The sequence below is a fragment of the Hydra vulgaris genome, chromosome 12, assembly GCF_038396675.1.
Source record: "Hydra vulgaris chromosome 12, alternate assembly HydraT2T_AEP".
NCBI lineage: Eukaryota > Metazoa > Cnidaria > Hydrozoa > Anthoathecata > Hydridae > Hydra > Hydra vulgaris.
Window position 1 is genome coordinate 68,925,818 of NC_088931.1, and position 13,345 is coordinate 68,939,162.

The following is a 13,345-nucleotide window of genomic DNA, read 5'->3' on the forward strand; positions in this document are numbered from 1 at the left end:
GGATGAACATGGAATTTATAATGATAATTTTAGTTTTGAATCAGTAAACAATGAGATTAATGTTGACTACTCTGAAATGTTGATGAATGCACAAAAAGTAGTGAAATTCATAAAAATCTCACCAGTTCCTAATCAAAATTTTATGAAAAAAGTTACTGAGAAACTTGGTAAAGAAATTGAACTGCACCTGGATGTCGTCATCGCTGAATTTCCTTTTTTTCAATGACTGCACCTTTGTTAAAAACTAAGAAATATTTATTCCAGACATTTACTGAATTAAATGCTCTTGATGTAATCAACAAGCTAGATTTTAAGTCATTAGGTTCATTACATGCCGCTTTAGAACCAGCAAAACTAACAGTGGAATTCCTTAGCAGAGAAGATGTAACGTAATCGATAGCAGATACTGTTCTTGAATTCATGCATCAATCGCATCTTTATCGTATTCAAATTTAAAAAGCGCGTCGATGAAAGAATTAACGGAAATGTTATGCAGTTGTTTAGGTTCCTAAAAGACACTTTCATTGTTCCATTGAAAAATACTTTAAATTTTACTGGAATGCTTGCGTTTAGGCCTTTTAGGTTTACTTCTAATGATGTGGAACCACTACTAGCTGAAGCACCTTGTACAACATCGGAAAGTTTACCTGTTGGATAAACTAAATGATTTTACGAGTTCCCTAAAACAATATAATCGAGTTCCCTATCACAATATTATTTATCTTAACAAGTCCTACATAATATATTCAACTAATGCTTCCTAAATTTATTTTTTTCAATTGTTTCTTCTTTTTTAACTGAGTGTTATTTTTTCTGTTAAATGTATTTTATCAGAATTTGATTAAATATAGTCTTTTGTAACGGAAGTATATTTTGCTTATATTACAATGTGAAAAAAATGTAACTATGTAATATGTAGTTGTGAAAATGTAAATAAATAAATAATAAATGCACTTCTCAATAAGGATAGCAACACACACTTGCCTAAATCTACTGATCAAATCAAATGGCTTAAGCAAGAGGTTTTGTTGTAGCTAAGAGGGGCAAAAAAACAGAAAATCTTGAAAAATTTTCAATGCGATTCTCTTTATAAAACCTACATCAGAAAATGTCGAACTCATTTTTCCAAGCTGGACTAGTTTCTGCAAAAAAATCAGATCACGATTATCTGAAGAATCGTTAAAATCTTTATTTTTCTTAACGTTGTTTTACAATAAAAATAAGTCATTATAAGTTTTATTTTGAAATATACACATAATGTTAAAACACTTTGTTTTAAAAACTTTTCAATAAAAAATGCAAGATAAACTTACATAAGTTTTATTATTTAACAAGAAAATTGAAAACCACGGTTAACCGCGGTTTTTTTTTAAATTAAAACCGAAACCGCGGTTTTGTATAGATGCGGTTTTTTGGAAATCCTATATCTGTCCCTTCGTGCTATAAAAACTTTTTTAATCCAGCTTTTTTCCTGGCTCATCAAAAAAATCTTATAACTCTATAAAAGTGGTTGCCTGCAACCTTGTTAGAAGTAAATTAGAGTTAGAAAAAAAAAAAAAAAAAAAATATATATATATATATATATATATATATATATATATATATATATATATATATATATATATATATATATATATATAAACAAGTATTTAATAAATAGTAAATGTAAGTATAAAATTATAATATATAAAGTATTTTGATTTTTCTTCTAGCACCGGCTATCAAATCTGAATATTTTACGGGGGCTCAAAGATAACCAAGATTTTCAAAGTGATGCCGCTTTTTAATGACGCTAGTTGACTTTGAATGACGCTAGTTGACTTTAAAGTATTTTTTAGCATAGTCATTTCAATCTTTTCTTTTTAAACTTTCTGAAGTTCAAACAAAATTTTATTTTGTATAAATCTGTATAGACTATATAATCTATATAAATTTATATTTAATAGTTCAGTTAAGTTTATTTTTAACTTATCGTCCCCTCAGTATTATCTTGTTCTATCTACAAATATAATAAATAAAATGTTCTATCTAATATATAAAATAAATACAAAAAAATATATAAATAAATGCAATGTTCCACCTGATATAATATATTATATAGCATAGAACATTTCATTTATTTATATACAACTTTTTTTTTGTATTTCTTTTACATATTAGATAGAACAATTTATCTATTACATTTGTAGATAGAACAAGATAATACTAGGGGACGATATTTAAATTTTCGTAGCAAAAATATTAAAACAAATAGCAAAAATACTAGTTTTTTATTCAATCGAATATAGTAACATTATTGAGTTTACATATTTGAAAATAAACACGATTTTACCCTTATATTTTACTTTTTTCACCCATTTCTTATTTTTTCATGTGTTTTTTTTTCAGGGCTTTGCAAACAAAACTCGCGTCGGGCACTGCGCTTACTCGGATAAGGCACTGGATGAATGTAATATATTAACTTTGTTTTTACTGTTGTAATTATTCTTCACATATAAATACCCGCAGTTGATGTATTTACTAAAGTTTCACGATGGTTATTTCAGTATAACATCATCATCGATATGTAAATTATGTAAAATACTTCCATTCTAATAATTTCAGAAGTTTCTGTATAACTGTATTTACACGGTTACTAAAATACTGCTAGCAATATTTATATGGTTATTAAAATACTGCCAGCAATATTAATAATATCTGTAGTTTTTGTAAAATTTAAACCTAAATATAAATATTATTTTAAGGTTGTACATATCGAACAGTGGTGCTCGATATGTTCAATAATACAATTTTTTGAGTAATGGGTAAATAAATTCTAGCCAACTTAATCCTTCACCTATATGTAGCGGTTATGATGGGAAATCTGACATAAGTGATAATTACACACCACATTTTTTTTTTTTTAAATTCCCCTCCCCAAGGCCGAGAAGGCCACTACAGATGAGGAGGCTATTTGTGGTTATAACCCTCTCTTAACTCTATAACTCCGAAACACGAACCTTGACGAACAAGGCCGCTGCGCGGAGAAACAAGTTGAGCACGGTACAACCAGATGGTGGGAATCGAACTCGGAACCTCTTGCTTATGAAGCGAGCGCTCTACCGTTAAGATCAAATAATGAAAAGCATCAGTAAAGAGTATTTAAATTTTTGATTGGATAAAGATTTTTATTTTTGATTACAACCATTATCAAAGCTAACAAAATATTTTAAAAGCAAAGTTACGAATATATAAAGAAATTAAAAACAGTATTTTCATGGGAGACATAAATCTATATTAAGTAGTTAAAACACACAGTTAAAAAAGCAGAAATGCAAAGAAAAGCAGATGATTTTTTAGTTTTTCTGGTCTTCAAAATGTGTGGAAAAGTTTTTCAAGTCTTCAATAATTTTTATTTTAGGTCTTCAAAATGTGTGGACAAAGATATTGTTAACAAGTTATCCATCACGGCGGTTATTTTTGATAAATTTCCTCCCACTTGCTGAGAGGTTTTAGAAAATTATTTAGTTACGTTCGCAACGGCAACATATTTACAAAAAATTACCGAAAAGTAGTCCCATGCAATGGGATTTATTTATTTATTTTTTACCCATTTATTTAACCATAAAATTGAAATAATTACTAAGTTATTTATAATTTAACAAAATTAGGTTCGGTATCACATGTATAAAAAATAGTCATTAGAGACATATTAATAAAATAAACAAAGCAAAATAACAAATTATATAGATAGCAACCAAAATAAATTAAACAAAATATAAAAAGAACAAAGATATTTAAAAAAACAAAACAAATAACACAAAAAAGGGAAAAAGGGAATAAACTGACATGAGAGATAACGAATGAATGAGATAACACAATGTTTAACAATTAGGTGAAAATAAAAAAAGAAAACAAAAGGATATTTTTAAATACTATAATGAGACAAAAAAAAAGAAATAACTTGAATATTAGCAACAAACATAAATAGCAACAATAATAAAAATAATTACCATCAGACCACAAAAAAAAAATACACGTCAACATAAACAATACACAAATGTACACGTCAAAATAAACGACGCACAAAATTACACAACAGTATAAACAATATTATAATATACTAATTTTAATAAAAAGTAAATTTTACATATTACTAATTTTTAATCATGCATTACATTATTACTACTATTTGCTAAAAAGTTTTAGAAGAAGATTATTAAAGGTCATTTTCTTTTGAAAAAATTGTTTGCACATTCCCAATACAACTGTGTAAACGTATCTAATTGGTTTGTATAAAAAATTGTTTGCACACTCCCAATATAACTGCGTAAACACGTATCTAATTGGTTTGTATAAAAAATTGTTTACACACTCCCAATATAACTGTGTAAACACATATCTAATTGGTTTGTATAAAAAATTGTTTACACACTCCCAAGATATCCCAGTGAAAAAGCGCACATGGGATACGCGTGGATTTTTTCCATATGTAACCCATGTGGGGATTATTATTTTGTCCCATGTGGGTTTCATATGGTAAATCCCACATGGATTCCATATGGTAAATCCCATATGGGATACGCGTGGGTTTTTACAATATGTAACCCATATGGGGATTATTATTTTGTCCCATGTGGGTTTCATATGGCAAATCCCACATGGGTTTTATGTGTTAAATCCTACATGGGATATAGGTGGAAAATACGACATGTTATAGATCTTAAATGCCACATTTTAATCCAAATGGTATAAAAGTAGTCAATACTAGACAAATGAAAGTCCGAATGCTTCTATGATAATTTTTAAAATTCTTTTAATTTAAAAATTACTTAAATAGTAATTTCAAATTAATCTTCGAAGCTTTCAGAGAGGCTTAACTTAATCTGGTATTTGGTACTTTATCCCATTTGGTATTCAAAATGTGTAGCATTTTTGATCTTTTACATGTGATGTTTTCCACCTATAACCTATGTGGGATTTACCTTAAACTATTATGACGAAATTTCATAAAATTAAAAAACGTGTTGCAAAATGAATTTATTTTAAAATAAATGCTATTAATCAATACATCCAAAATGAATATTAAAAATATTTTTTCTTTTGCGATTTACACGCCGTTTTTTGTCGATTGAATTAATTAAATCGCTTCGGCTTGCATAATACCAAGATTTTTAGTATCTTCTAACTTTCTTCAAACATTTTCTAAAAAAAAAATATAAATACAAATATATATATAAACATAAATATATATATATATATATATAAATATATATATATATATATATATATATATATATATATATATATCTATATATATATAAAGAGAGAGAGAGAGAGAGAGAGAGAGAGGGAGAGAGAGAGAGAGAGAGAGAGAGAGAGAGAGAGAGAGAGAGAGAGAGAGAGAGCAATTTTAATAAGGAACCTTATTAGTCGAGCAATTTTAATTATTAGCCAGGTTGAAGTCATTAATGACTACAATATTTCACAAATAATTATTTCCTAATTTATTACTTACAATGACTAACGTATTATGGGTAATTGAACACATATTATGCGTAATGACCTTGAACCCATGAGGAGAATCCTGAAAAAAAGTGATCAATTAGGATAAGTAGTTAAACAAAAAAACAAAAACAAAAATGTAAAAACCTACTTTTTCAATGACGTAGACGTTGGATGCAATAGCCACTGGATGCAAAAGTATCATTACTTTTTCGTCACACATACACGGCCTTCTATAATAACAGGCCTAGACATCGCGCAAAATGCTGTAAAAACTGAAGGCCGATTAAACTTTCACTTTTACTTATATTGATATATTTTTATATTAGGTAGGGTGTAATGGCAGTCTATGTTTTCTAATAATAATCTCTAGTAAAGACGGAAATATAAAAAGAAAACCAAAAAATTGTTAAAAGATAATCATATTTTTCGTATTTCAAATTTCATTAAGAATATTTATGTAATATTAAATAGTATCAATAACAAGCAGAACCATATCAAAGTATATATCTATATATTAGAAAGATAATTGTATTTTTAATTTTTTTTGCTAAAAATGGTAACAATAAAAATCACCAACAATAAAAAACACCAACAAAAGTTGATTCAAGCAAAAAAAAAGTGTTATCAATATATCTCAACAGGGTAAATATTTACAAATCCAAACATATTGAGAGACATATAGGCTAATGAGAAAATAAAAAACATTACAAGTAAATAGCATAATAAATTACAAAACTAATTTACACATAAATTATGATAGCTTTAGTATTTTGGGAGTGGTAATTAGTGAGTAATTCTATAGCAGAATATTAGAATATACTCTGCATTGTTTTTTTGTGATTTTAAATTTATATTTAGCAGCAATGAACTAAAACTGAGTAACACAAAATGTTCTGCATAAAGGGTCAGTAGCACCTTGAAAAAAAAAAAAGCAAAATATTGACCATTAGAAAAGAGTATCAGAAGGAATTTCAAGTCCGCCTCTGTTTAGGCTATACAGATAACTTCCATATTTATAATAATAATTGGTAGAATTATCATAAATTTTTATTTCGCTTTTTTGCACATAGCCAGCTATGTAAACTATAGCCACTAATGTAGATTTATTAACTGAGCTTTCAAGATCATGTATATTATCCAGAAGTTCTTTTTCATCAGTAGAAATATCTCTAAAACATATGTCACAAGTATGACCATTGATACCATCAACAGGAATGTCAAGTTGTAATATCAATTTAGTATGTTGAATATTAATTTTTCAATTACAGATTTAGCGTTTGTAAATTAAGTACCTCCAGATCCCCGTCGAAGCTTAGGAAAAGCTTTTTCAAGTGGATCTGTTGAAAACCAACCTAATAAGACATACTTTGCTCCACTACTCAACAAAGTTTCTACAAGATCAATAAAGCCATAACATAAATGCGCTATTGCAATGCTAGTATCTAGCGTAAGCTGTTTTACACGCTTACCTGTAGGTTTCATAAAATTTGACAGTTCAGCAATATCTCGTAGCAGTTGTAACTGTTGATCACCAACTGAGTGGATTTCTCCGCATAATTCATTTCTAAACCGAATGCCAGCACCAGGTGCTTTGACATTAACAACATTCGAAAAAAAATTATTTTTTCAATAAATACAGCAGTACCTTCAAATGCTTTATTTTCAATCTCTGGATGCGTTCTTAATGCAGCTAATGTTTCTTCGCAAAAAACAGACAAACAAAACTTTACAGATTGTCTTTCTATTGGTTTTCGATAAACTGATTTAGCTGTAAGTTTAGAGAGTTTAAAAAGACTATTGCACTCAGTTTTATATAAAGTTTCTAAATCACTCCATTTAGCCAAAGCCAGTTCTTTATTGTTCAAAAATTGAAGTTCGCCAGTCTTTTTTGTCAACCAATTGTTTCGAATAGATTTTAAGAGATGCACATAATCATATAATAAATATATACCTGATGTTGATAACCATGGTTTACTATCAACTGTTTTAAACATTCCAAAAAATCTTTGATTTACACGGTTACCATCAGTAATTATTACCATTACCATAAGTCTTACTATTTTCAATATTATTTATCGTATCAACAATTTGTTGACATTGAGCAAACTGAAATTCAGAGGAAAAACTTGAAACAGGTTGAGCTCTACATATAAATTCTGGACCTCCAAAAAGACATTTAATCATAAATGATAAAATTGTTTTAGCTAACTTTTCAGGGTAGTTTACTGCTTGACCAAACAAAGCACCTCTTTGGTAAAGTAATGAAGCTTTGACATAGACCTAATCAATTAGTAGTATGGAAGTTCTTTTCAATGGATTTAAATTCATAAAAATACTATTTATGAAACTTAGGTCCTCCATTGAGCTTATTTTTGAAGTCAATCGTGTTAAAATCCTTATACTTGGTAACTTGTAGTCAATACACAAACAATCATATAAACTTCGTCGCATAGCAAAATACTCATATGCTCTACATATAATATCTGAAGTATATAAAACTTCACCAACATTAACTTTTCTCATAGCATTAAGGTGTTCGAATAGAATATTTGACTGAAGGGAACTTTCTTTATTTTTTAAAAATCTAACTGCTTCAAATAAAGATGATTTTGTTTTTATTAACTTTAATTTGTTTACAGCTAAAGATGAAATATTACAAGTTGTGCCATTATGGTTAGCTACAAATGAATAATCATTGATAATTACTAAAATAAATAATGGAACACCAAGTTTGTACATTTTTGATTGTATGTGTAAACTTTTTTTATTAAGCTGGAAAACAATAACATAATTATTATCACTTAACAAAGATTGAATATCGTCAAATATAAGTTCATCCTCTTTTAGAAAATCATTTAACTTATCTGGTAAAATGCTTCGAAAACCGCTTGAAGTTACAGTTTTTCTAACTTTACTTGCTGGTGTGGCTAAACAACTAGGCGGAATATTTTTAAAAACAGATGGTGGGTTTAAAGGTCGTTGCTTCCCATATTTGCTTTCAAAAGGTGCTTCATTTGGCCAATGCAGTTGACATACTGCTGTATAGTCTGTAACAATAAAACCAGTTTTTGGGACAGCTTCACTACATCTTTTTTTCTCCTCTTGATTCTTCGGGAATTTATAAATTGATATTTTTGTTGTAGTTGAGTATTGATATTTTTGTTGTAGTTGCAATTGATATTGTAGTTGTAGTTGTATAAATTGATATTTTTGTTGTAGTTGAAATAGTTCGACTTGCAAAGAGATACACAGCATTTTAAAGGCATTATTAAGGCATTTTAATTATTAAAAAAACTTATCGTTAGTTTGACAATATTATTACCTTACAATCTAAACGCCTTGAACCTTACAATGTTATCGTCTTGAAGTTGCGCTATCTAATTTATAAACCAATCAAATTTTAAAGATTTATTAAAAAAGCGTGAACACAAACTTTCGCCTAATGTTAAAAGATGAAAATGTAAACAAAGTATTAGAAATTGGCCTTCAGTTTAACAACTTTGTTGCGCAATGTCAAGGCCTGTTATTATAGAAAGCCGCGGCCACACATATTATAATATTCTGAAACTAATAAACAAACATCTCAATTTCTATAAGTAAATTTATTCTTTGATCATTACCTTCATATCCTATCTTATTTTCATATCATAATCTATTATGGTATTATTTATATAACATATCACAACAATATTATTAAATTTGTGATGTTCAAATATCATATGAACATTCTCTAACATGTTCATATGATATTTGAATATAGTTCTTGAGTATATTATCTGCAAACAATTGACTGATGCAAGTTCAAATGCAAACAATTGACTGATGCAAGTTGTCAAAAACCAAGCATGCATGCATGGGACACTGCAGTGTCCCACAAAGAAATGCTGGTTTGAAAGTCAAATTTTCTTTATTAAAAAAAAATATTAAAATAGGGGGGAGATAGGGAGGTTTCTGTAACTTTTTTTAGGCTCCAAAACTTTTAACTTTATATATAATAAGGTTCATAAAACTTAAGGGACTTACGAAGTACATTGAGGAACAAAAACAGGATATTTACATAAACTTTTCAATTTTTAATCTGGAGTACCACAGTGTAATTGGGAAAAAAGTCTCTGGGTCCAGTATTAAAAGTAATACGATCTAAAGTAATATATAAATTAAATTAAATGCTTTCAAATGCATGCAGTTATACATATAACTCCTGATAGTTAACTATAAGTATAACTAGTTATACATAAAATTTATTATATAAACTTATTTTTTAAGGTTATGCTTGAACAAATTAGTACCAATTAATTCAAATTCAAGATTTAGTTCAAGATCAAGTTCTTATTTGTTTATTGTTTTTTCACTATTTTATATTTATTTGTTCAAATTTGTTAACTAGAACTATTTTTTACTACAGTAAGAATGTTTATCATTGTTGAACGTGATTTTATTAGTAACTTAATTTTATTTTCAACATATTTTGACAACACCTTTTATATTTTAAATGATGACAGCTTTACTTTTCTATTGATGTTAAATTTATTACGTTTCAATAACTCAGATTGAATTTTAACTGAATTATTGTAAGCTTTGTAAGGGTTTGTTGTATATCAAATGGTGTTGTAAATAAAGTAAATATAATATATATATATATATATATATATATATATATATATATATATATATATATATATATATATATATATATATATATATATATATATATATATATATATATATATAGCATTTCTGATGAATCTTTGTTGATGAAACACAGTGTCAAATGGAAAAAAATTTAGTTAAGTGATTTTCTACTATTATATAATTGCTCTGTTCTTTTAAGAACATTGAGCACTCTATTGTGTAGAATACTTTTTAAAGTTGTTTAAATATATATATATATATATATATATATATATATATATATATATATATATATATACATGCATATATATATATATATATATATATATATATATTTATGCATATATATAATATATATATATATATATATATATATATATATATATATATATATATATATATATATATTTATTATTTAGGCTATGGGATCATCCATAAATAATGCCAGTAGATAGAGGGGCAGTGTGAGTTTAACAATAATTGACAATGGGGAGAGGATGTTGAGACCAAAATAATGTCAATTAAAAAATGGAATTAAAAAAAAAAGTAAAATATTTTATTTTAAAAAAAAGTAAAACAATTTATGCTAGCAAAGAGCAGGTTTTAGAGGTATTTACACCAACAATGTGGTCTAAAAACTTCTCGCTTTTGTTGCTTAAAACTGTAGAGGATCATAGGAAAAACAATTTAAATTCAGAAATTAGCTTGCTTATCTGAAAGAACAATTTATGTTTTTTTTTTTTTACTTTTAGTACTGTTGAGAATAAATGTATAATTGAACCAGAAAAAAATTGATGGTATATGCATTTTTTATATTATATTAACAATTCAGATATACCATCATTATATGATAACAAAAACTGACATCATTTTCAATGGGAGATGGCAAAAAATTTACTGAGTTTGATAAAGGGTGAAGGTGTTCAATAAACCGGGTCATCATCTGACATCATTATGCATAGATGACCCTATGATTTAGGTAAAATAAGTAATCAATTTGCCATATTTCTCTTTAGAAAGTGTAAGAAAAAAGCATTGTTATGCAGAGAACCTACCTATTGAGCAAGCTTTGACCACCTATTTAATAAATTTGAGAGACAGAAGTGGAAGTGCGAATCACAAAAGAACTAATAACAATGCTCTAAATTGATTTTAACTTTGTAGACTAACATTAATATAGTATTTAGAAATAATAAATGAAGTATACATGATTTTTATAATTTGTATTTATTTCCATTAATTATCAGTTGTCAGTCTCTATTTTATAAAATGAATTAAAAAACTATTTATTTATAGTATAATAATAATACATAAATACTAGTTTCCTAATGCTATTATCATCACAATATTAATGGTATTCGTTTTAAAGTGAAATTTTGTATCAATTTTATTGTTTTTATGTTATATATATATATATATATATATATATATATATATATATATATATATATATATATATATATATATATATATATATATATATATATATATATATATATATATATATATATATATATATATATATATATATATATATATATATATATATATTCATATATTATTTTTACTTTATTTACAACACCATTTGATATACAACAAACCCCTACAAAGCTTACAATAATTCCGTTTTAAGATTAATTCCGAATTAAGATTCAATCTGAGTTATTGAAACGTAATAAATTTAACATCAATAGAAAAGTAAAGCTGTCATCATTTAAAATATAAAGGGTGTTGTCAAAATATGTTAAAAATAAAATTGAGTTACTAATAAAATCACGTTCAACAATGATAAACATTATTACTGTAGTAAAAAATAGTACTAACTGATAAATTTGAACAAATAAATATAAAATTAACAAAAAAAAAATGAATAAATAAGAACTTTAACTTGAACTTTAACTAAATCTTGAATTTAAATTAATTGGTACTAGCTTGTTCAAGCATAACCTTAAAAAATAAGTTTTTATAACAAATTATATGTATAACTAGTTATACATATAGTTAACTATCAGGAGTTATATGTATAACTATATGCATTTTAAAGCATATTATTTTATTTAAACATCACTTTAGATCATATTACTTTGAAAACTGGACCCTGAGGCTTTATTCTCAATAACACTGTGGTACTCCAGATTAAAAATTGAACAGTTTCTGTAAATATCCTGTTTTTGTTCTTCAATGTAGTTCGTAAGTCCCTTAAGTCTTAGGGACCTTATTATATTTAAAGTTAAAAGTTTTGGAGCATAAAAAAAGTTACAGAAACCCATCTCCATCCTATTTTTTTCTTTTTTTAATAAAGAAAATTGGGAATTCTTCGACTTTCAAACCTGCATTTTTTTGTGGGACACTGCAGTGTCCCATGCATGCAAGATTGGTTTTTGACAACATTTCAACTTGCATCAGTTGTTTGCAAATAATTTACTCAAGATCTATATTCAAATAACTATTATATTATCCTAATAATAAGTCTATTTGCACAAATCTTAATCTTATTTCTATAAAGAAAGATAAACATTAATCGTGGTACTTATATACTTGCTTGCCATTCTCTATATAATTATTAAATATTTTCACACAATATAAACGTAACGCAATGCAATGTCGATTTAAAAATTTTTTTCTTAGTTTTTAAAAAAATTTTTTTTTTAGTTTCCAGCTTTCAAGTTAATTCCCATGCAAATCCCACAGGAAACCCACGTGGGATTTCCCATGTGTGTAAATACCATATGGTTCCCACATGTACCCCATGTGGGATTACCCACATGGGTTTAAGGTGACATACGGATACCACATTTCCATACGGATACCACATGGGAAAAATCGTCCCACGTAAATCCCATCAATCCCACACGGAACCCACGCGTAACCCATGTGGGACGCGGTTTTTTTTTTCACTGGGTTGTTAGTGTAGCATCTAAACATATCACGATAGTTTGATATTTGATTCGTAAAGCAAAATGACATGGCATGGAAAGCAACCTTTTGATGGACAAGATTGCTATCCATGGCTGGTTGCAAAGAAAGCCTATTTTGATTCTATTCCAAAACTTATGCTGACATAAGTTAGAAATATTTTTGCAATTTTTACATTGAGGTTAACAGCCATCAGAAATAAAGATCACTTTTACAATGCTAGGTTTATTTTGCGTCAGATTATTAATAACTTATTTTTGGTTTTTGCGGTTTTGCGGGTACGATGTGTGATTTTCACATAGACACAATT

General features: G+C 27.1%; 1 protein-coding gene across 1 annotated transcript; it reads right to left on the minus strand.

Annotated features, from left to right (window-relative positions):
* Positions 1-5,004: 5,004 nt before the first annotated feature.
* LOC136088959 (uncharacterized) lies at positions 5,005-12,750 on the minus strand. Its single transcript, XM_065814244.1, has 4 exons — positions 12,658-12,750; positions 5,636-9,069; positions 5,498-5,566; positions 5,005-5,184 (listed from the first exon to the last, which is right to left on the minus strand). The coding sequence occupies exon 2, from the start codon at positions 8,740-8,742 to the stop codon at positions 7,768-7,770; it is 975 nt and encodes a 324-aa protein (XP_065670316.1). The 5' UTR covers positions 8,743-9,069; positions 12,658-12,750; the 3' UTR covers positions 5,005-5,184; positions 5,498-5,566; positions 5,636-7,767.
* Between the last annotated feature and the right edge of the window lie 595 nt (positions 12,751-13,345).

Coding starts and splice junctions, on each gene's coding strand:
- LOC136088959 (XM_065814244.1), bottom strand. CDS start 8,742: ATGCTGTGTATCTCTTTGCAAGTCGAACTATTTCAACTACAACAAAAA.